A 25,380-nucleotide genomic window follows, 5' to 3' on the forward strand; every position below is an offset into this window, starting at 1 on the left:
GTCATGCTTTCGTATATTAAATGCATATATATGCGTTTCTTGATAATAAAAATCTTAGAAATTGTCACTCTTTTTTGTAAGGCTGGTTAAATGCAGCCTCATTCACATGGTGCTCTATTAATATTCATTGGTGGCGTATTGCTTTTTGGTTGCTGGAAAAGTTCCCACACGGAGATGCATTATGGCGTATTGCTATGAATTTTGCTGGTAGTTCTGAAGCCAATCCGTTGCTGGGTTTGGTATTGTAATTGTTGGTTTCTAAAGAAAAGTCTATTTGGTTGATAAAAAATATAATGCCAATGCCCTACTATATCTTATTATTACTCAAATTTACAAGTTACAAACTACGAAAAGGGTGCAAAAGTGTTAGTGAGCCTGTTCAAGCGGACTTGTTTTGATGTGAAATTTAAATATCCGTCGCAAAGCGCGGGCTCTCATGCTAGTATTAAATAATACATATGATGACTTGAACTTCTAATAGATAAACATGCAATTACATCAACTATTAAGCCGATAATTATTGCTGATCAATTAAACCTATCTATTGACTCTTTTACGGTTCACCATCTTTGACTTTCACACATTGACCAATCATGATTAACTTTCAATATAGAACACATAGCTTTAGGATTAAAATATTTCTTAAAAACATAATCGAGTTAGCATTTGATTTGCTCTTTTTTAACAACGTCTAGAACCACTCAATACCCGAGTGAACATTCCTGAGACGGGATGTCAACCTCAAATCGAATTAGCATTTCATTTGCTGGTTTTACAATTGTGTTTAGACTTTGAACAAGAGCATATTTTTTTAAGGCTAAAGAAACTAGTTCAAATTAAAAAAAAAAGTGAAATTAATTTTGTAAGTTTTTGTGTTAATTCTTAATGCTTTCATTCCGTTAAAGAAAAATATTCCTCGTATATGGGTTGTCAACAAGTAATGAGTATAGAGGGTATGATAGTCAACAATCCAGCATGTATTACATAATTTATGTGGTTGGAATTTGTCTTTACTTGAAAAGATAAAATATATAACTACACACTTTTGTTTAAATATTTTTTTTTTTTTTGAAATTCAGCTGATTAACTCCGTATATTATTTTTATAAAGCTTAGGTCAAAATACATAATCGATCAAACATATTATTATTACAAACGAAAATTGACTCAAACAAATCATGCTTAGTTGTTTGTAGTACTCTGGATAATGCTAGATGGTGCTACGAAGTTGAACTTAGTTGACATTTGAGCCATGTTTAACAGTGCTTCGAGGTTTGCTCTTCTGTTTAAGAATGCTCTTTAGGGTCATATTGAGTCGTTTCTCGTTGCAACGATGTCGTAAGTCAAGTTACTAACATCACAAAAACATGTTAGATATGGGTATGGGTATATGAATATAGAAAATGAATCTTGTTTTTGTAGCCACTAGTTTTTATTTATAACAAATAAAAAGGTTCATTTAGTTTAGATTTATGATAAGGCTAGTGATATAAGTTATGAATTAAAAGAACACATATAAACATGACAAGATGAAATCTAAACCGTTTAATTTAAAAACTAGAATATGTGATATTAGGGCAAATAAAAATACACGTATTGAGTTATTGTCTTGCATTTTTTTTCTATATTATAAGGTTAAGTGGTTAACTCCATGAATGCCTTTGGTGTCTTATTTTGACTGTAATATTATTAATATTGCTTATTTTTCTCACTCTCAAATTAAACATCTCATGTATCTCAAGCCAATCCAACTCAATATTTTAATCATGTTGAAACGTTCGGTTATCATTTTCTATTATAGTATTATGTATTCAAAATTTTAAAAGTATGTCGATTACTTAAACTTATTATTATAATTTAAAGTTTCACTCACCCACAAACAAGTCTTGTACAGGTTATGTATAACTAATTTTCGTTATAAAACTTAAAAGTAAGAGAAAACACTAAAAAAACCGAATTATGGCTTATGACATTTTCCTGCCAGACATGTCATTGGAATATTATAGAGGGATATCAGGATATCCCATTTAACTAATTTCTTTTTAAGTTATATATTCGTTGGTGATCCGTCAAAAACCTATAAAAAATAACTGTCTCCGTTAACCTTCTCCAGGTTTGACTCTTGATCAATTGTCTGGTAAATGTTTTCGATGATACATCCGTTGAAATCAGACATTTTAAAAAAACGTTGTACTTGTAAATATTTAACTTTCCAAAATATAACATTTCAACATAATTCCGTCAAACATTATGTCAGTAGTGTTCTCTATTAATACCAATCTTATTTGTTTCTAAAAACTAACTCTATAAATAGCCAACAACGTTGTTTCCGTTAGGAATCTCAAACATATAAACAACAAGCTCTTGAGTCAAAACCTGTAAAGTTAAGTCAAACTAAAATTAATCATGCATTAACAATAACCATAGTTCTAAAAGTTTTAATAATTATAAAAAATAAACTGAAATAAAATATATACTTAAAGTTGAGTTACTTGAGAATAAGAAAAGAAAATCATGAATGTAATATGACACTTAGAAAACTTGGTTCTAAAACATATAAAACTAGTGTTTTAGCATCGGGCAACTCGGTAAAACCCAGCCGGTGGTAAAACGTAAACATTGTCAGTCTCAAACGTTGAGTAGATAAGTTGACGCGAATTCAATTGGTTTCGGTTACATGTGTTATTGTACCGGAATCAAAACAAAAAGATTATAAAGATTGGGGTAAAACCCAACCGTTGTCAATCTCGGGCGTTGAGGCGGTGAATTGTAAATTCGGTCGGTTTATATCACGTTTGTTACGGTACGGGAACTAAAACAAATACAAAATTGACATTCGGTCAGCTTTCGTTACATTTGCTACGGTACTGAAACTAAAACAAAAACAAAAACACGGTAAGTCTACACGTCGGTTTCTTTCACGTTCGTTACGGTACCGGAACTAAACAACACAAAGCAAAAAAAAATTACAATATTGGCATTCGGTCAGTTTTCATTATGGACCAAAACCAAGACAAACAAAATGAATAAACAAAAAATAAAAAAGCCTAGACCAATAGGGTGTCGCAAAGTAGGGGTGTTCTTCGGATTAGTTTTTTGGGTTTCGGTTTTTTCGGGTCAGGTCTTCCTCTTCGGGTTTATGTTTTAAATCCAGACCTGCAACCCAACCCAAATCTATCACGGTTTCTTCGGGTTCGGGTTTTTCATGTTGTGTTAATCGGGTTCGAGTATCCTATAAAAATACTGCATTGCTAAGTTTAAATGTAACATATTCTTCTTTACTCATTAATGTAAATAAACCAATAATGAAACAAAAATAAAAAAAACATCTTAAAAAGGGTAAAATTTATCAAAGTTCAAACATAATAAACAAGATCGACATAATCATCTTTAGTATGTCGTAATTAGGGTATTGGATTATAGTTGCTTTTAGTTATAAATTGAAACATTAATAAACATTAAACAACTGATTCATAATAGGTGGAACGAGAACAATCGATTTTGACTAAATTTTGATAACATTAGTCGCTAAAGCTTAGCCTATAATACCTAAAAATACATATGGTTTTAAAACTAAAAATTTATTCGGATACGGGTTTTCTCGGATTTCGAATAAAAGTGACAGCCCTGCAGCAAAACAGTCCAACAAGGAGGGACTTTACGGCACGAAATGTCAAAAGAATATAGACAGCCATAATAAAACATACATCATTCTCAAGGGGGGCAAGTTGTAAAAGAGAAGGATCCAGTGGACCTCTCATGTACCTTCGGGACACTTCAAGAACCAACTAACCACTATCTGCACTTTCTATATTAATTACGATTTACAAATAAAAAATATCACACAATAATATAATACAAGTTTCTTCTTATATAATATAACTCTACGAAGAAGATTATTATTATAAAGATGAAGAGGAAAGATGCAGGTGAAGTTAACGATGAATTCTACTACGATTTCACTCTCTCTTCTCCGGCTCTCAAAATCCGTCGTTTGGTAAGTGTGTGTGTATATATATAAATTAATTTGTAACTTGCATTCGCTAATAGAGTTCGTATGGTCTAATTCCGTTTCATTTGCTCTCTTTCCAACTAATTATAAATTGTGCAACGATCAGGCTCGAGCTCGGCTAGTTTTGACTCATGAAACCTCCGAGTTTGGTTCATGAGTTGTTTTTTTAAGCTCGGTTTAGATATTATTATATTATCCTTCCGTCCCATTAAAAGCGTTTATATTTAATTTTTTATTTGTCCCATTATAAATGTTCACTCTCAAAATTGATTAGTCTATTTTTAAATTGATTAGTCTATTTTTAATTTTACCCTTAAGCACACACAACTAGTATTAATAAACAATATGGTGGACCCATTTTCCAAGGGTATTATTGTCATTTGATTAGAAGAAAAAAACCATTAAACTTTGTGTTTTTCAAACAAAGTCACTTTGATCCGGACGGAGGGAGTATATTTTAAGAAAAATTTAGCTCGTGTAGGACCTTAGACGAGTCAAAGCATGGGTCGAGCTCGACCGTGCAATGTAAAATTAATATATAAGGCTTCAGCTCGGGCTCGATAACTAAACAAGCTCTATTTGAGGCTTGGATTGAGCTCGATGAAGCTTGGCTCGAGCTCGACTGTGCAATGTAAAATTAATACACAAGGCTGAAGCTCGGGCTTGATAAGTAAACAAGATTTATCTAAGGCTTGTATCGTACTCGATGAAGCTTGGCTCGAGCTCGATAACTAAACGAGCTCTATAACTAAACAGCTCTATTTGTGGCTTGGATAGTGCTCGATGAAGCTCGGCTCGAGCTCGACTTTGCAATGTAAAATAAATACACAAGGCTGAAGCTCAGGCTCAATAACTAAACGAGCTTTATTTGAGACATGGATCGGACTCGATAAAGCTCAGCTCGTTTCGAGCTGTTTATCCATCCGAGCTCAACTAGCTCGCTGGCGATTTGCCTCGAAGTTGATCTACCTGCTAACTCTAGGTCCTAGGTCTTTATTGAGCACTTAAAAAATGTAGGACATAATTGCTATTGATTCTAGGGTTTCAAATTCTCCCTTGTTTTTCGGCCGATGTGCATTCGTCATAACATGCACTGATAACTTGCTATGTTGTGTTTAGGATACTGAATTGGCACCAATAATCAATGAACAAGACATTTCAAATTCTGTTGAATTTGGACAATCAGGTGAAAGTTGTCCCATAGCAATTGATGTGCCTGTGAATGAAGAGAGAGCTATTGTTCTGTTCAACCCGAACAACAATATGCATTTGATACACTCTCCGATTCCGTTCTCTATATCACCTGATTCAAACTTCCTTTCAAGGTTTAAAAGTAAGTTACTACTTCACAAACCTTCCTTCGTTTTCACAACCAAAAGAGTTTCGCTGATAAATGTTAAATCTAAATACTTGTTGAATATTATGCAGATCCTGTTATTTGGTCAAACCGATCGGATACACCTGAACCGTTAGCAGATGAAACACAGAAGCTTGATGATGATGATTCAGGGATGACTAATGGATGTTTGGCAGTCGTACCCTGGGTACCGAGCCAGTCCCAACACCTTCCGGCTCCTGAATTTGAGGCTCGTGATGCGCAAGTTCCCGATATGATGGATTCGGATGCTATGGATGTGGAAGATAACTGCAGCACTCAGCAGATGCTAAAACAATATAATCATAATAATGTTGCAGCAAGTGGAAGCCAAGAGTGGAAACAATGGCAGCAACACTGCATGATTCAACATCCTCCTAGCAACTTCGTGACTCCGGTCACTTGGTTAGGTTAGATTTTAAAGTAATGCTTTATGATCTAGTTACACAAGCAGTAGATATGAGTGTTTTGGTGTTTTGAAGGTTTTTCCTTTAGTTTAAATGCTAAAGTTGTTTTGAGAAGCAGACTGTTGCCAGTTGTTTGGTTGTAGAAATAGAAAGATGAATCTTATGTTCTTATGTGGTGAAGTGTAATCAGTGGCGGATCTATAAAGTTCTCTCACATGGGTCGGAAGTTTACTCAGTTCACAGGGACAGCCGACCTCCATACCACAAGGGCATGTTCGTCCCTAGATGTGTTAATATATAATTTTTAAAGGCAAATTCCTTTTTAACTTTCGGTACTTGAAACCAGGACCTTTAGGTGTTTAAAAGAGCAATTGTAACCTGCCTAGCAACATAAAGGTAAGTTGTAAACTTAACCGATAGCTACTCACACGACTAGTTAACGTAAACATGACAGACCAACCATCAACATTGATTAATGTGGGCTATTAATAAATATTGATTAACATAGATTGCATGTATTTAAACTTATAAACCTATGTACCCTCTGGGCTAAAAAAAGTTAAGTACGTCTACATCACCCAGTTGGGCTATTTGGATTCAATATATTTACAAGCTCTTGTAAATATATTTCAAATGAAATACTTCTTAACTTCATAATAAAAACCTCTTTTCTTTTTTTTTATAAGTGTAACATTTTGATGATCAAATTACGATCTTTCTAAAAGCCCGTGGCTCAAACCTCGCTTGAAATTGGTTTTTTTCTAAATGAGACGAGTTTGTGCCCAAGCCCCCAATGTAAGCTTGTTCGTTAGCTAACATTTCGCTTGTTTGGCTTGTTTTATTAAAGCTAAATATAAAGGGAAAATTCCTAAAATAGCCCCTTTTAGAGAGAAGATTCCCAAAATAGCCATTTTTTCTTCAAAATAATTTAAGATTTGGACTGGCAAGACGCATTGGGAAAAGATAAAAATAATGAGGGAGCAGTCCAAATCTTGAAGGAAAGTAAGGTAGGAGACGGGATTTGGAAAAATAATGAAGTAAAGTCCAAATTATTTTGTAATCTTGGAGCAAAAGCCCAAATTTTTTCAAAACTTTTTCTTTCAAAAAACCGTCTTGAGAGACTGTTTTTTATGTTTCCTACCTTTCTTGTCCATATTTTTAAATTTTTGAAAAAATATATTTTTTACAATTATACCCCTGAACCACCTTGAACCACCACCATCACCGACGCTGTCGGCCCCACCCCATCACCACCACCGTCACTATCACCATAGTCGCCTCCATCGAGAAAACCACCACCACCATACCCGTCTTTGACGTTAAAGCCATAGTTCATCAACGTTTTCTCCGGCGACGGAAATTGACGGTGGAGGCGGCTATGGTGATAGTGACGGTGGTGGTGATGGGGTGGGGCCGACGGCGTCGGTGATGGTGGTGGTTCAAGGTGGTTCAGGGGTATAATTGTAAAAAATATATTTTTCCAAAAAATTTGAAAATATGGACGGGAAAGGTAGGAAACATAAAAAAACAGTCTCTCAAGACGGTTTTTTGAAAGAAAAAGTTTTGAAAAAATTTGGACTTTTGCTCCAAGATTACAAAATAATTTGGACTTTACCTTCATTATTTTTCCAAATCCCGTCTCCTACCTTACTTTCCTTCAAAATTTGGACTGCTTCCTCATTATTTTTATCTTTTCCCAATGCGTCTTGCCAGTCCAAATCTTAAATTATTTTGAGGAAAAAAGGACTATTTTGGAAATCTTCTCTCTAAAAGGGACTATTTTGGGAGTTTTCCCAACTATAAAACTAGGATCTTACTTTGCCATCTCGTTACAAAGGAGATTGACAACAAATAAAACAATTGATAAATATATTCAAGAATAAATAAATAAATAGTTATAAAAATAAAGAAAAAGGAAAATTGTATGGATAATGATTGAGATTGTGAATGCTGATATAAAAATAAAGAGGTCTGGACTTAAGGGAGTGTTTGGTACAGAGAATGGCATTGTAGAGAAATGGAATAGAGAAATGGAATTGCAGAGAAAGGGAATTGGTCTGGAGAATGAGAATTGACTGTTCTGTTTGGTAGTACAGAGATTTCAGTAGAGAAATATAGCTGAGAATCATTTCTCTTGTTTGGTACATAGAAAATAAACAGAGAATTATATCAACTTTATCATTAGCACAAGTATTTTATTCATAACAAATATTTATTAAAAAATAAAAAAAACATATAAAAAGATGCATAAATTCCAACCAAAATATGCGATCAAACCAATTCACATACAAAACATAGTTTTTAAGCAAAAAACATCAACCATAGTTAAAACTAATTCACATACAAAACATACTTCAACCATACACAACTATCCCATTGAACCATCGGTATACAACTCGACCATCTCAATTTTCTCTTCTATTGTCAACGTAAGAAAAGAACGTCCTAGATCCACATCTTTACCAATCAAATGAGCTGCGTTGAACCGTTTTTTCGTAGTGATACCTGGTAAAGCTTTCAACTCATCACTAACCTTTTCATAGATTTCACGAGCCTCCATACCTTCTTTGCTAAGTTGTTCACCCACCATCTCCCCAAATCGAAGCAAAACTTCCTTGATATCTTTGCAAGACTCTCGATATATCTCATCTGCATCCGTGCTTCTACCTCTTTTGCGCTTGCTTGTTACACTTCCTGTTTGTCCTTCAGATCTATCAACATTTGGAACGGCTTCATCAACAAAATCAAAGTCTTCAATATCAACAGGTGAGCTTTTTTGCGTCTCTTGAACAACATCTTCTTCTCCAAGGTCAACTGCTTTACTACCAGTAGCTCTATCCTTACCGAATATGGTACACAATTTGTCATAGAAAGGAAATGACTTGTCACGAAAATTCACAGCACCTTTGTGAGACTACAAGACAATTACAAATAAATTAGACTAAAATTTTAAAATCTAAAAAATATATTTTTTAGAATATACCTTCACGTATTCATTCCAAACACTATCATCGGCAATAATACAACATTTTTGTTCATCCCAACCATACTTAAATCTATGTATATTCTTTGAAAATTGTCTATCACATACCCGGAGTTATTTTAAGACCATTGGGTCTACTGATTGCATCGCGCAAAACTCTACTATCAGCTGCAGAACCCTCCCATCCCGCTAAGACATACGTAAATAAAAGGTCTCTCGTACATACTCCGAGTACGTTAGTACAAATCTGCCCTTTTCTTGTCCTATAAGGTTTTCTATCAATAGCAGGGACTTTAACTTTAATGTATGTTCCATCTAATGCTCCTAAGCAACCCTGAGTTAAAAGAAAACATTACTTACTAATTTATGTTAGCAAAAAATATCTTTAATAAAAAATGTGTTTGACTAACCTTAAACCATTTTCATCTTTCATCAGTTTCATTATCTGGCACTGGCACGGGTGACTTGTAGAGTTCTTTGTGTAATCGACATATAGCATTTAAGACTAACTTGAAATACCGACTTACAGTTTCCCCGGACCGATGAAATCTGTTGACTAGTATCATATTCTTTGCATTATGAGCAAGGGTATGTAAAAACATAGCAACTTGCTCATCGACTAGCATGTTTTTACTATTCTTTAGTCCCCCTCTAGTTTCTAGCATATCACAAAGTGTTGTAAATGCATGTATATTCATTCTTATGTTAACAACACTCGTAACATCACTTTCATAAACCATCCTCACCATGTTTTCACGCCTATTATGGTAACTCATTAAATATTTTGTACGTAAAGTCATTGACTCAATCGACCGACGCAAATGATAAGTACACAACATCCACCAACGAATCGTAACATAAATGACATAAAATGCACCTATGGCAACTATTCTTTGTCTGGAAGGTGATCTTGCCATCTACACATAAAAATATAAGAAAATTCAAGAAAAACAAATAACTCCAAAATATAATCCAAATATTAGCAACAAAGTGATCATGAAAGCAAGAAAAATGATTACAGGCTACTTTATTCACTGACTTGCTGAATGTTTTTTGTTTTCAAAAGGTCACCCCTTTTAATAGAGGAGTATTAAATACTTGCATATTTTGTAGGGACAATATATGTGAATGCTCATGTGACATTATTATGTTAGATTTCATGCTATAATAATAATAATAATAATAATAATAATAATAATAATAATAATAATAAGTCACTAAACTTATTTTTTCAGGAATGGACTACAACACAGAAGAAACTCATGGCAAGATGGTACTTATGGTACAACTTGTCCAATCCCACCTGGCAAGAATTTCACATACATGCTTCAAGCCAATGATCAGATTGGTAGCTTCTTTTACTTCCCTTCACTTGGCGTGCAGAAGGCGGCTGGAGGCTACGGTGGCATTAAAATCTACAGCCGCCCACGCATTCCAGTCCCGTTTCCTTTCCCTGCTGGAGATCACACGGTTCTTGCCGGGGATTGGTACAAAAAAGGCCACCAGGTTGGTTAGCTAGTTTAATTAGCTTTGCATAATATTTGAAATTGAATTAGTTTGACTGATTAATTAATGTGTTTGGTGTTTGTAGAGATTAAGACACATATTGGACATGGGCAAGAGCATTTCTAATCCTGATGGACTTATCATCAACGGGCGTGGCTGGAACGGTTACACCTTTGATGTCGAACAAGGGAAAACATACCGGTTCAGAATATCAAACGTCGGGTTGCAGACATCTATCAACTTTAGGATTCAAGGACATAAAATGAAACTTGTGGAAGTGGAAGGATCACACACGGTCCAGAACACCTACGATTCGCTTGATCTCCACGTTGGACAGTCGGCTTCCGTGTTGGTCACTGCCAACCAGCAAGTCAAAGATTACTACGTTGTCGTGTCTTCACGCTTCACCCGTCATGTGCTCACAACCACCGCTGTTCTCCACTACAAGAACTCTAGAATTGGGGTCTCGGGCCCTCCCCCTAGTGGCCCCACCACACATATTGCCTGGTCCCTGATGCAGGCTCGAACATTGAGATGGAACCTTACTACAAGCGGGCCTAGACCGAACCCGCAAGGCTCGTATCATTACACTAAAACCGAGATGATGTGTTTTTATAGGTGTACCCGAAGGCATGGACAACAATCTATATCGCGCTGGACAACGTGGGGATGTGGAACATACGGTCAGAGAATTGAATTGTTGGAATCAGTTTGCTTTGTGTCTGTTAAATCTAAACTTCATTTAGCTAAGAATATTGAAGCAGTTGCTAATTTAATCAACAACATAAACCTAATTCATGTTCTACCACTTAATAATTATTGATTTGTACAAAGCTAATAGAATAAGATGTATAATGAAAACAAAGTGTTGGATTAAAGGAGAACTCACAGGTTAGGTTTGGTGATGATTAAATGATTGATAGAAGCTGATTCCAGGTACGGCGACGATGCTGATGGATGTCAGGTGACTGCCGCTGTGTTCCTGAGTTCTATACACGGAGAGAAAAGAAAGAGTTTGAAAGGAAAAGGAGGAAAATGGGAGAAATGAAACCCTAGAAATCCAATTCTCCGCTTTTTTTAGAGAAACAAAATCAGAGAAATGGAAATGGTTTATTTCCATTTCTCACCTCTTTCTCTCATAAACAAACAAGAGAATTCTTTCCAATTTCATTTCTCACCCCTCAATTCCCTCTACCAAACACCCTCTTAAAAGAAAAACAGATGAATATTACCAACAAAATCATAGAACTTTTATACTTTTAGTAGAAATGATTGATAAATTTAAAAACTTCAACTTTTTTTATGCACAATGGTGTCACGTATATGGTATAAATTATATACTTTCAGGTTAGATTTTTAAAAAAAATTATATATGTAGAAAGTATGCGTACATCAGATCGCGAAAGGCCCCTCCCCAGACCCTGTGCGGCTGTGCAAACGAGGTACGCCCTTTTTTCATATGTAGAAAGTGAAACATTTATCTGTGGCCGCTCACCAAAGTTTGGTCGAATTCAACGTTATCTTATTTTTATAGGTAATTTGTATTTGTTGTTTATCAATTTCAAAAGAATATGAGTGAAATATGATATGACATATAATGATATAAATTATAGCATTACATTAGATGTGTTACAAATTTAAACTAAACCAGTTTGCCATAGCTATGTTATAATTATTGTTTTTGTAATCCTAGAATTAGATGCTCATATTATGATTTAAATATATGTTGCATTTCTGATGTAAAGAGGGTCATGAGCCATCATCCCATTCTTTGATTGGAGAATTTATATATCATTATTTTCTTTGAATTTGAAATATGGGTCATCCCTAATATTTTAATTGTTCAGATTCAGATTCATGTAAGTTGAAGGTGTTTGTGTTTTTACCTCTTTCACAGTGTCCTTAAAGTCAACATCGGTCCATTTGGTTTAGACAATAATGTGGATTCATGCACTTTCAATATGGTGAACTAGGTTTTATCCCCGTATTACAGGGTTGTTTTATATTATTCGTTTTTAATATTTATATATGTATATTTGGATTTTAATTTTATTTATTGCAAGAAAGTTAATAATTAATATACTTGAGGTTTGATTATAAAATGGATTCACAAATAAATGATATGTTATAATCTTGTTTAAAAGCTATCTGGGTTTGGTGATACTCATTACCCGTTTATTTTCTTTATTATAAAATTGTTTCTTAATTATAAATAATATCTTTTTTTAAAATAAAATAGGATATTAATTTTTAGTATATTCCTATTTTATAGGATATTCATATCAAATATTTGATGAGATTATTTTTTAATATAATCAGATGTTATAACCCGTTTAAGAGCTATATAGGTTTGGTGAGACCTTTACCCGTGAATTCTGGTCAAATGCGTGAGAAGCCTTCATTTATAAATAATACACTTAGAATTTGATGATGAAAGGGTTTCATAAATAAATGATATGTTATAACCCGTTTAAAAGCTATCTGGATTTGGTGCCCATGACCCACTTATGTTTTTTACCATAAAATTGTTTATTAATTATAAATAATATCTTTTTCTTTTTAAATTGGATATTAAATTTTAGTATATCCCTATTTTATAGATTATAATTGGTAAGATTAATTTTTAATTTAATGAGAAGTTATAACCCGTTTAAGAGCTATCTGGTTTTGGTAAGACCCGTACCCATAAATTTGGGTTAAATCAATGAGACGCCTCCATTTAAAAATCAAGAAATTTGGTGGCTTCCATAAAAAGGGAGAGCAACCACATCGTGACACATAGGATCTTAAGGTTTTCGTTTATATATATTATAGATACATAGTGTGGTTTGTTAATTTCTGATGTACTAAGTTTTCATGATTATTTTATACAACCAGGTTTTCTCATTATCAGTCAAAAAAGGGGGGGGGGGGGGGGGGGGGGTTACTAGTGACCATATCCCGCTATTGATCCGGGGGTGAATGCATTTTTCACAATCAAACTTCACTGATGGTTGGTATCTTCACTAACAAATAAGGGCCGAAACCAAAATAAAAAATAATACCATTCAATCAAATGCTGGAATGATTTAGGACTAGATCTATTTCTTGGGTGACTGGTGTGAAGAATGATCTCATTTTTTTATTCCGTATACTTCAGTTTCTTTTTGTGGTATTGTAAATAGAAACCGAAAGGTGAAGATTAGCTGGGTCAAGTGACTTTAAACCCCTCTATTGGTCATGTTATTCCATCTGTTTTTTCATCTATGGTTTTATAATCTAGACGTTTTAGTTTATATATATTTCTCTAGCTTAAAAAAATATACTATTTAATCATATTATGGGGGATGCTAGCAGAATTCTTGATCCAAATCCAAAATAATATGATTCAATCATTTAATGTAGAATTCAGTCCAAAACATGTTCATAGACATGAATGTGTCTAGTGTCTACTATCTAGTATAAAAAAGATTATCCCATATAAAATAATAAGATGAAGAAAGCTACTTTTGGTTTTATCATTCATAAAAAAACATGTTTAGACAGCTTATAAGCATGTGTGTTTTACTCCCACACATGGGGTATATAATTGTACGAACAGAAATCAAGACACGAGTTCACATCTAAATCTATTCAATCATCTTATTCTTTATTTATTTATCATAGCTTCAATTCCCTATGATTTCATTTTTTATTATGTTGTTACATAAGACATATTGGGCGGTGTGCTAGTTCGGTTGTATTTTTGGGTTTTAAGTATCTTGGGTTAGATTCCTTGAGTTTGAGAAATTTATTTCTAGTACTTATACCTGACCTTAATCTCCCCTAGATTCTTCGGGTCCAGGTTTATGAGTACGAGTTAATTAGGGTTCGAGTATTTGACCAAGAAAATTAAAAACAATATAGATTATAAATTAGATTGAATAGATAGCCATATCTCTTGAGTAATCGATGGATTTAAAGTAGATTGGAATCGTAATCGATTCAATAGGGTTGGAACGCTGGAATCGGAGGAGAATATCTTACCGATGCTATTGGAATCGGCGATACAACATAGAGCGGAGAAGAATATGAAACAGCGATATCATAGCCTTTATTACAGACGACTAGGCCAAACGGGTTATTCGGGGTTTACCCAAAAAGTACTTGGTACTCGACTCAAATAATTACGGGTCGGGTTTGGGTTTGTCATATTCAGGTTCGGGTTTCATGAGTACTGGTACTTTCAGGTTCATGTTAGGGTTAATAGTTTTCCAGGTCGGGTTTTAGATTGAGGGTAAAAATGACAGCCATAATGCTAGTTGCTCCGGTGAACATATTGTATTTTGCTTTTACTTATACTTTTGGGTCAATTGTCAAGGTTGGGTAGGTATTCAGTTATCCTGTTAAATGTTTTACCGTTATTGTTGAAATTAAAATGTAAAAACTAAATTATACATCTACATATCTAGACTTGAATATACTATAATAAACACCAAGCACATAGAGACATACTTGTATGTGATATTATCTTGGAATAAAAAATTGTTTTCCAATAATTGGCATCATCACAACACATTACACACAGAAACTGTTGTGCCGGTTAATGACGTGTCTTTTACTACTTTTAGAAAACTGCTTTTAATATTATTGGCTTATTGCTTCTTTTAGTATGGCAACTTTTGATGATCCTATAGGTATATAGCATGAGGTGTCACATTTCTTATGTGTTAAGAACATAAAAGTTAGATGAAAGTGTTAATATTATTCTCAATGTTTAATGTACAAGTTAATGGACTTTTAACTCTTTTAAGGTACTTCATTTTGCCACTTACTCAAACTTTTAATCTATATGAGCTTGTGGTAACCATGGTTAAATCATTAAATGCCAATTAACCTCTATTGATAGGGAAACCTGGTATTGTATTGATGATTATCGTTGTGTTAGTATTACATGTTTTATTTTATTATGAAAATAAAATTCATAGATTTGGTTGATTTGAAATTACACTAATGTTAAACTAAGTTGCATACAACATACGAAAACATAAGACAAGAAATAGGCCAAGCTAACCCACTACATTGAAATTGTTTCTTTTAATAATTGCATTGAATCTGTTGGCACGACTCATATAGATTCCACTAGCAAATTGCTCGAGGAAGAGGAGTGTTCAAAGGATGAAAGTGGATGAAGGATGTCGCAACGTGCTACCAGAGGGAGCCTTGCCCCACAAGCGCGTTACCAAGACGGTTGAAGGATGGGGACATTGGGGCACCGATGATCCCATTTTGCCAACGGTTCTTTTGGTTAATTATATTATTTTTTAAAATAATAAAAACCAATAAAGCCAATCAAATTTCATCTTTCTCACGTCATTTTCATTTACCCTTTTAATCATTTACACTCAGCAATTGTCCAAATGGATTCATCAACGAACTTTTCATCATTGAGCTTATAAGAGTCTTTAGGTGGTGTGAGTGAGTGTAACACTAACTTGTAGTTACAACTTCACTGTTAAACTCATGCGTCTTAAAAGATTAATGGTGAATAGTATTGTTTAAAGTTGAATTTTACTCTTAAAAACATCTAATTAAGATGTTAGAAATGTTCAAAAAAAGAAAGCACGCTCAATTAACTCTCACATAAAAAGGCGAATTAGTTTTCAAAAACTAAATTTCTTTCATGTCTATTATGTTTTACAAACAGTTTTATATTTCTATGTGGTCGCTGCATTTTAATACCAAGTTATTATTTATACATCACTATTTATAGTTGAAATACTTTTTGAAATTGTTCTAATCAATTCATTCAAAAAATATTTTGAATTCTAATCAGGTCACTAAAGTTTTCTTTATGTTCCAATTCTAAGTACTTTACATGTATAGCATGTTATCTAGTATCTTTTAATTTTTAAATAGTTTGACATGGCAATTTTTTTTGTTAAAATTGAAAAAATTAGTAAAAATTGAGAAAAATAATTTTTAAATTATGAAAAATTACAAAAAAACTTGGTTACTATTCTATAGAGTAATCCTTGAAATAACTATTATTTTTACAACTCGAATATTTATAAATTTATTATTTATTTTGTGACGGATCATGATGCCCTTAAATTAACAAAGGTGTACTAGATATATAAATGAACAAAAAAAAGAAAATGTTTTTATTAAGATTCCTATCATTATTATTGTTTTGTGACGTAAGAAGATATAGTGATATAACTATTTATTTGTTGGCGCCGTATTTATCTAGTGGCCGGATAGGATATATATGTCATGATCTTCTTTCCTTACAAAATATTAATTGGTTGTACACAAACAAAATAATACACACATTATCGTTATGGTACTACTTGTAATTACACTTGAAGTGGAAGGGCATAAATTATTTCTATCAAGTCAAAAATGTCACAACCTAGTAGTTTTCCAAAATAGGAAAATTCCTACAAGATATTTAGTTTTATTTATGAAAATAGAAATAGTTATCTTTGTGTATTAAAAGCCTGTTATTTATATCACGCTAAGATATTCGATTGGTAATTATAATATACCAATTTTTATCATTCGTATTACAATGTTGTTTTACATTATTTGTTTCTAATATTTATATTTTTTTTAGGATTTTAATTTAATTTATTGCAAAAAGTTAATAATATACTTAGAATTTGATGATGAAATGGTTTCATAAATAAATGAGATGTTATAACCCGGTTTAAAAACTATTTGGGTTTGATGAGACCCATGACCCGCTTTTTTTTATTGTAAAAACGTTTCTTAATTATAAATAATATCTTTAAAAAAATCGGATATTAATTTTTAATATATCCTTATTTTATAAGATTTTCATATCAAATATTTGATGGGATTAATTTTTAATATAATGAGACACTATAACCCGTTTAAGGGCTATCTGGTTTGGTGATACTCATACCCGTAAATTCGGGTCAAATGCATGAAAAGCTTTCATTTACAAATAAAACAATCTGGTAGCTTGAGAAAATTTAAGAAGGTTTCGTTTATATATATTTAAGATTATAAAAAAATTAACACTTTATAATTGGGAGATGTGCAACTCGTCTGTGAGACGTGCAACGTTGAGGGTGGGCTACCCTTGGAGCTCCCTCAGGGTAGGTGTCGCTTCCGTAAGTTTTTTTTCTCTTACAAAAATGTTATTTAATATTAAAAAGTAGGTTTGTATGTGAAAAAGATAAATATAATAGCGTTGGTTAAAAATTTGTTTGTGAATAATGAATAAAAAGCTGATGTGACATAAATGAATGTAGTGTTACGGATAGTCTAACTTTATTTTTGAACAACTAATGAAAGTCAATTTATTAAAGAAAAACAGCAAGCGAACTAAGGAAGATGCTAGTCACACCATATTATGCAACAAGCCACCCAACAAAAACAAAAACAACCCAACAGCCACCCATATCACAAGTCAAACAAGCACCACTTATCCATAGTCAAACCCGGGTTCTTAGACCTTTTGTGAACCCATAAGAACCCCAAAGCTTTGATCTCGCCAATCACACTATTTAAATGAGTCGGTTTCAATTCAACATCGCCGCGTTACGGGCCCTCCAAACACACCAAATCGTGGTAAGACATATTACTTGAAACACATTTACTTTCTGTTTTGTAAGTAATGTAAACTTGTATAAATCCAATGCATCACGAGTAAAGAAAGCAAAAAACTTTTTGCAGGCGGTCTAACTTAGAGGTGGGCAAATAAACCACTTAACCAAACCAACCCGAAAATCGAACCAGTTTGAAACCAATTATGTAGGAACCGGTTTGTAATTTTCTCCATCCAAACCAGTTAACTGAACCGAAACCAGCCAAAACCCGAACCGAAACCGATCGTAACTTGATAAAAAACCGGTTTTAACTCGAACCGAAACCAATTATAAACCGATTTTGACTTTTTTTGACCAAACCGAACTGGTTTCAACCCAAACCTATTTTAAGTTTTAAACCGGTGTGCGCACCTCTAGTCTAACTAGTCATCATATAATTATAACAAAAATATAACAAAAATAAAAATAGAAAAACAAATTACTGGGCAAGTATTTATAACATTCATGAGACCTGCAACCTCTGCCATTTTTTGCTTACACAAAAGGAAACCAGCTTTCTTCAACCTTAATGGGAAAACCATCATCATCATCAAAGCAAACACAGGCTAGCAGATCACTAGGTGCATCAATGGAACACCATAAGGTTAAACAACAAGAACAACCTCGTCTTTCTGGTGCTTACATACGCAGCCTTGTCAAACACTTAACCACTTCTGTCAAATCCAAAGACACCTTCAATGAAGAATATCCCAAGTTGCCAAATGAAGATATTATGCACCAAGAATCTTCACCAGCACCGCCTCCACCGCAGCCGCAGCTGTATAAAAAACAAGCTAGAAGAAGACAACACACCACTAAACCTTATCAAGAAAGGCTTCTTAATATGGCTGAAGCTAGAAGAGAGATTGTTACCGCTCTAAGGTTTCATAGAGCTAGTAAACAACGACGAGCTTCTGGTGAAAACCGTTCACCAGAAGCTTCAGCAGCAGCCGCAGTGTCAAACACTGCGGCTGCTATTCCTTATTATTGGCATGTATCCAATATATCCAATAATAATAATAATAATCCTCCCCCCTTGCCAACACAAACCATCAATTTCGCACTTCCTAATCAAACCTTGGGTTTGAATCTCAATTTACAAGATTTTAAAACCTTGGATACCAATCTTTATCGAAACCCGCAACCCAATTATTACTCCACGTCATCATCTTCGTCTTCGTCACCGTCCACTTCCTCTTCGGCTGTTGTACCGGTTGCAGAGAAAGTGGTGGCACAGACGCCCACCACTTACTCTGTAACCTCATCATCCAGAGGCGTACATCATGCCATGGATGATGAGGGGATTACAGAGGAAGCGGTGGTTGCCACCACTTCCTCCATCACCTCATCATCTGAAGGGCTTCACTGCGCCTTAGATGATGAGGGGATGGAAGAGATTAAATCGTTGGGTGAGCAGCACCAGATGGAGTGGAACGATGCCGTGAACATGTTAACGTATGCGCAATGGTTCACGTTTTTGAAAACGATTGAGACCGAACAAGAAGGCAAGAACGAGGTTAATCGGATTAATGAGTTTCATCCTTGGTAAGATTCTGTTCTTTATTAAACTGGATCTTTAAGTATCTAGAGATGTTTTCCGTTCCTAGGACTAACAAAAATTTGAAATTAAATTTTTTTTATATATTTGTTTATTTATTTATTATAGACCTTGTTTAGCCATTGATGTTAATGTCCATTCTGTTGGGCTAGTAATAAGGGGGTGCAGCACTCTGCTTGCTTCTGAATATTTGCAGTCTGTGAATTTAAAGCAATGGCAATGAGACCCCACCACCATGTCTGCTTCACAACCATAATTTCATACACATAAGATTTATCACACATTACTTGCTTTTACTTTCTTGTATCATGAGTTCTACAAGTGTAAAAAAACATAAACTCGAATTTGATTCATGTATCATTTAATATAAAAGACGGGAAAACATCTTTTTTAGGATGTGTGAATCTAAACGACAAATATTTGAATATGACTCGAATTTGATTCATGTATCATTTAATAGTTTTATAATTTTATTATGTGGTAAAGTATTTTTTAATGTATGCAGCATGGACGTTGGTGAAATTGAAGGAATGAATGGGGAATGGTTAGCCTGAAACAAGATTGATTTGTTTTTTTAGTAATCAATTTGTGATAATATTTTTGTAATATCAAGGTTGCAATTTTGTTTGTTGGAAAATAAGAGTTGTAGACTATGTATCTATGTCAACAGAAAGTAATTTCTGAAAATAATATTTGTTTCGGCCATTAAAAACCTATTATCAAACCGAACCGAACAAAAACGTAAACTTGGAATTCCATATCATATTACTTTTTATCTTTTTTGACAATTCTATTATTCAACTATATAGAATGTGTTTTCACAAATGTTACACTCCATTTATATTCTTTTATAAATAATGGAGAAAATTACTGTTTGAGTTCCTGTGTTTTTAGAACGGAGTCATGTTGAGTCCTTGAAAAAAAAATTGAACTGCTTGAATCCTTGAGGTTTAAAAAATAAACATGTTGCGTCCCTCAGTTAGATGGGCGTTAGTTTTCTGCAAAAAAAAAAATTGAAATTACTACTATACCCCTCATTCATTATAAGTGGTGAATAAACACAATTGGAGCCCTAATTCAGAGTCTCTTCTTCCTCAAGTATACGGTGGCCATTGCTAAGTTTTGCATCATCAAACAAAGAAGAGACTAGGGTTTAATCTCCAAACTCACCGGTCAAACACTATGAACAGGTTTATTCTTTCATGTTTCATCTAATTCCTGTCTCCTCTCATGACTCTATGCTTCAAACATGATCAGAATCTGTTGGGTTCGCCGGAGAGCTTGTCGGAAAATCGAGGTTTATCGAAACCCTTTCAGTTACCTGAATCGAAGTTCAAACCACTGAACCACCAGCTATTTCGTCTAGTCTCGCCATCTAGCACCGGTACTTCCTCCATAAGCCACCGTAATCGACATAGATCGGTGAAACCCTATCTTTTGCGCCATCGCCACTGTTCACCTGTGGCTTTATCGTCTTTGTTACAGGTCGTTATGGCTACCGCTGCTGCTAAGGTACCATCGGGAAGGCTCGCCGGAGAACACCCACACCATTCCAACAACCACAATCAATAGATATAATATAGAGTGTGGAGTAGGATAGTTAATATTTAATATATTATTTTGTCGGGTGAAATAAACGAGTTAGTGGAACGATAATAATAATAGCAAAATATGAAGACTTAGTAGGATAGTTAGATGGGATTAGATAGGGACCAAAAGGAAATATGGGCCTTCGGTCCATGGGCTTAAGGTGTAACACCCCGACCGATGGCGGATTATACATCGGGGACGTATTGTTTCATTACTCGTGACACTATTTGGGTGTCAATATTTAATAAATACATTTTCATTGCGCACGCGCAGAACACAAATCGTAAAGTAACATAAATCATATCATAACTCAAAATATTCAAATAACATAATTTGTCTTGTTACATTTTAAATCTAGGTCCAAAGAAAAGAAAACATCCTACGTGTCCTTGAGATTTCCAAAAGCAGCTACAGCAAACCAGAACATGTGTTAAAATAAAACGTCAACACTTGCGTGTCGGTGAGAAATCAAGTTTAATAGATATAAATAGATAATAATAAACACTGCGCGCAACATGTGCATAACTGGGGTTTAACATAGGGTGTAATCAGATTGTGATCAAGCCTAAATAGATCATAGCTCATAGTTCAATCCGTGCTCCCAATCGAGCACAAAAACGAATAAATACGTGCATGTGTAAACAAAACAAGAAAACCGTAAACGATAGGTCTCCCGTGTTCATCTAATGGATCCATGAAAACTTCGGAATAGGCCGAACAAAGCGGTTAATGATTCACACATACAAATAAACAGCCAAGTAAACGTCCATAACACATGGGGTTTTGCGCACATAAATTTCATAAACAAGTTTAAGACTCAAGTTGTACGAACACATGAACATCCCAAAACGTTAAAAATAAAAAGGGGATTAAGTACGAGATTACTCACCTGAAAAAGGTGTGTTGAAAGATAATGCAAGAACCACTTTTAAACAAGCGAAAGTTAACCTATAAATAAGAGGTTATTGATTTAACGATTTGTTTTTTTTATGTCTTGAATATATGTAAGTCACTTAAACAAATTATTTAAAAGGAAAAAATTATATATTAATTATTTACCTAGATCAGGGCAGAGCAGAAGAGAAGACGGAGGCAAGGAGAAGAGTTGGAGGCGCTGCTGAGGAACTACGGCAGAGAGCAAACGGGAGAGAGATTAAGTGTAGTGTGTGTAGTGTTAAGAAATTAGCTTAATTTATAGGAAAACCCAAGGGAACACAATCCCTTAAAAAGGGGAAAAGATCTTATCAAATCAAGCAAAAGATATCAAAAGATATGCCGGCAGCTGCAGGGGATGGGGGAAAGCTGACAGGTTACAGATCAAAGCATGGGAGGTGTCAGATAAAGCACTGTTCAAGACATGCAAAAGAAGATTTCAAAAGATTATGTCAGTCACTTTTTCTGTCAACCAATAGGATTGGTGCGCATGCTGCGCCGAAAGTGGCTTTTCGGACAGATGTCGGAACTGACCTAAAGTGCTCAAACAAAAGATAAGATATTTCAAAAGCATACAGGCTGACCTAAACTGAAGAAAAGACTTAAGGTCTAGCGCGAGAAGGCTCGAGCGCGAGAGCGAAGGCAGACAGAACAATCCTTAGCGCGCCGCGGGAAGAACTACAATCCTTAGCGCGTCGCGGGAAGAACTACAATCCTTAGCGCGCCGCGGGAAGAACTATAATCCTTAGCGCGCCGCGGGAAGAACTACCATTCTTAGCGCGCTGCGGGAACAGTTGGTCTTCGCGCAGGCTTCCTTGTAAGGAGTCTGGCGCGTGGAGCTGCGCAGACATCCTTAGGCGGGAAGAACCAAAGGACAGCAAAGAGTTAAGAGAAAAAGGGGTTTCAGGCGTAAAAGGTTAAGCAAAGGGGCAGGACGGCGACAAGAGAGAAAAAGGCGGGACGGCGACAAGAAAGAGAAGGAAGCGGGATGGCGACAAGAGAGAAAGGGCGAGACGGCGGAAAGGAAATTATTATTAGTAAGTAATATAAAAATATATATATATAATTTATTTAATGTTAAATTTACAAAGATTAATAATCAAATTTAAATTATAAAAAGAATTGGATTCGAAAACGGGTACCTGGGTCGGGTCGGATAGGGCAAATGTCACATAAGGGAGTATAAATACCCCCTTAAACCCCAATCATTTCCATTCCATCCATTTATCCATCCTAATCTCTACACACCCCAAAACACACAACCCGAACCAAGATCCAAAGGCGAGGACCCGAGCTCGTTGGTGCTAGATCGTCGTGACGAACCAAAGCAACAAAACCAGCTCGTGTTCGTAGTTCGACTCATTTACGGTACGTTTATATCGAGAACTTGTTCGTTTAGGTTTGGATTAGTATAGAAATGATAGATCTGTGTTTGTATGGTAAAAACGAATCCAACAAAGCTAAACTTACTGAAAATGGTTACGATTTGATGGGTTAATCGATTGATAAAAGAACCCATAACCTATATGCCTAAATCGCACCCTTTAAACATCGATGTTAGGTCGATTTGATGGTTGGGGTTTGTAGGCGCTGGTCAGACGATTCCGTGGATACCTAAATCGAGTTATTTGGTTAAGAAACGAAGACGATTAAGGACGAACAGTAGCTGCAGCCGACAACTTCGCCTGCAAGCTAAGTTCGCCTGATGAACTTCGCCTGCAAAGCTAAGTTCACCTGATGACAACTTCGCCTAAAGCTAAGTTCGCCTGAGGTTTAACTTCGCCTAAAGCTAAGTTCGCCTGAGGTTTAACTTCGCATAAAGCTAAGTTCGCCTGAGGTTTAACTTCGCCTAAAGCTAAGTTCGCCTGAGGTTTAACTTCGCCTAAAGCTAAGTTCGCTTAAGGTTTTATTTCTCCTAAAGTCAAGTTCGATTAGAAAATAAATTAAAAACGATAAGTAAAAGTAAGCTAATACTAGGCCACCAGATTAAATCAGGCGAGTATTGATACGTGTAACTTATACAGTCAGCCGAGCTCAGTTAAAGAAGGGATTTACAACTATCGGAGGAAGAAGCAGAGTTCAGGTGAGTTTCTAGCCCCATTTCCTTGTTATGTTTTCGGGGCTGTGTGCATACTCGATGTGAAGTGTGAATACACTTACCTTAAGTGGTAAGTGTATGCTATAGATGTTATACGAGGTAGCTATTATATAATACTTGTTGGTGCGTGAACGATCTTCGGATATTGCACGCATCGCCAATGATAGTGATTGCCAAGTGGTTATTAGTGTGTATGAATGCTATGATATGACTTGCTTATTATGTAAATGATATGAAGCATGTTGTAGACAAGTAGAGGTAGAGCGTGTTAGAAGTGGCAAGAGTGTAGTAAGAGTGTTAGTGGCACGACGATAGTACGTGGTAGGGTAAGCCTATACGTGACTACGTTATTAAAGTGGCAAAGTGGCATAACGTTATACGTTATTAAAGTGGCAAAGTGGCATAACGTTATACGTTATTAAAGTGGCAAAGTGGCAAAGTGGTAGGTGTAAATAAGAGGCTAAGTGGTAAGGTAAGCAGGTTAGATAGTGGACTACGTGTCTGCGGATACGTATATGATGCATGTAGTGGTTGTATGATAAGTTGCTTGATTAACTAGAACTCACTCAGCGTAGCTGACTTTTAGTATGCACGCAGGTGATCAGACCAAAGAACTAGCATGAGGATGACACATGGCATGGATTGAACGGCTGGCATCTTAAGATGGAAGAAAAGATGTTTTAAATATAATGATTTGTTTTATAGTATCAGAGAAGAGATTGAATGTTTTGTAACGAATGCTTCAAGTAAACGTTTCCGCGAAAGTTTTAATTAACTCTGATTGCAAGAACTGTGTTTATGAGTAAATCCGACGTTAAAGTAGGGCTACCGGTTTGGGGCCTTACATAAGGTACCATCGGGAAGGCTCGCCGGAGAACACCCACACCATTCCAACAACCACAATCAATAGATATAATATAGAGTGTGGAGTAGAGATGTTGAAATCAGGGTGTGGATTGATTAATTTGGGGATGAAAATGATAAATGGTGAGTGATAGGGTTTTGATTATAATTGATTTGGGGAAAGTGAACGATGATTGAGTTCAGATGGATGGTTGTTGTTATCAGTGTTATTATAATAATAATCAATATAAAACAACACTATTAATACTTAACGTGACATATTTTTTTATTTTTCTATAATCAGAATATGTTTTTTTAAAGAAAATTGTAATTTTAGGATTTATGTAAATTTAATTTTTTTGTGTGAAAAGACAACTTTGCCCCTCATTTTAACGGTGTTAATAATAGAAAGATGATTGAGGGACTCATTCGGGTTACTTTTGAAACCCAAGGACTCAACCTATTCATTTTTTATTCAAAGGACTCAATGTGCGTCCCC

The 25,380-nt window shown here is 34.9% G+C and overlaps 3 protein-coding genes across 3 annotated transcripts; all 3 read left to right on the plus strand.

Annotated features, from left to right (window-relative positions):
* Window positions 1–3,909: 3,909 nt before the first annotated feature.
* Window positions 3,910–5,834, plus strand: LOC143630850 (uncharacterized). Its single transcript, XM_077099749.1, has 3 exons — window positions 3,910–3,996; window positions 5,131–5,344; window positions 5,440–5,834. Exons 1-3 carry the CDS (start codon window positions 3,910–3,912, stop codon window positions 5,799–5,801), a joined length of 663 nt encoding a protein of 220 aa, XP_076955864.1. The 3' UTR covers window positions 5,802–5,834.
* A 1,890-nt stretch (window positions 5,835–7,724) lies between these two features.
* LOC143630912 (L-ascorbate oxidase homolog) lies at window positions 7,725–11,105 on the plus strand. Its single transcript, XM_077099798.1, has 3 exons — window positions 7,725–7,762; window positions 10,012–10,282; window positions 10,368–11,105. Exons 1-3 carry the CDS (start codon window positions 7,725–7,727, stop codon window positions 11,103–11,105), a joined length of 1,047 nt encoding a protein of 348 aa, XP_076955913.1.
* Window positions 11,106–19,099: 7,994 nt separating this feature from the next.
* On the plus strand, window positions 19,100–20,114 carry LOC143630851 (uncharacterized). Its single transcript, XM_077099750.1, has 2 exons — window positions 19,100–19,404; window positions 19,923–20,114. The coding sequence occupies exons 1-2, from the start codon at window positions 19,148–19,150 to the stop codon at window positions 19,969–19,971; spliced, it is 306 nt and encodes a 101-aa protein (XP_076955865.1). The 5' UTR covers window positions 19,100–19,147; the 3' UTR covers window positions 19,972–20,114.
* Window positions 20,115–25,380: the final 5,266 nt, after the last annotated feature.

The sequence above is a fragment of the Bidens hawaiensis genome, unplaced genomic scaffold (genome assembly GCF_021521415.1).
Source record: "Bidens hawaiensis isolate Kalapana, Puna unplaced genomic scaffold, B.hawaiensis_p1.1 tig00005851_1, whole genome shotgun sequence".
Taxonomy (NCBI): Eukaryota; Viridiplantae; Streptophyta; class Magnoliopsida; order Asterales; family Asteraceae; genus Bidens; species Bidens hawaiensis.

Bases quoted from the DNA above. Each gene is read 5' to 3' on its own strand.
- LOC143630850 (XM_077099749.1), top strand. From the start codon at position 3,910: ATGAAGAGGAAAGATGCAGGTGAAGTTAACGATGAATTCTACTACGAT. The intron at 3,997-5,130 runs GTAAGTGTGTGT...TGTTGTGTTTAG, and splicing joins CTCTCAAAATCCGTCGTTTG to GATACTGAATTGGCACCAAT. The intron at 5,345-5,439 runs GTAAGTTACTAC...AATATTATGCAG, and splicing joins CTTCCTTTCAAGGTTTAAAA to ATCCTGTTATTTGGTCAAAC.
- LOC143630912 (XM_077099798.1), top strand. From the start codon at position 7,725: ATGATTGAGATTGTGAATGCTGATATAAAAATAAAGAG. The intron at 7,763-10,011 runs GTCTGGACTTAA...TTATTTTTTCAG, and splicing joins GCTGATATAAAAATAAAGAG to GAATGGACTACAACACAGAA. The intron at 10,283-10,367 runs GTTGGTTAGCTA...TGGTGTTTGTAG, and splicing joins GGTACAAAAAAGGCCACCAG to AGATTAAGACACATATTGGA.
- LOC143630851 (XM_077099750.1), top strand. From the start codon at position 19,148: ATGGATGATGAGGGGATTACAGAGGAAGCGGTGGTTGCCACCACTTCC. The intron at 19,405-19,922 runs GTAAGATTCTGT...TAATGTATGCAG, and splicing joins ATTAATGAGTTTCATCCTTG to CATGGACGTTGGTGAAATTG.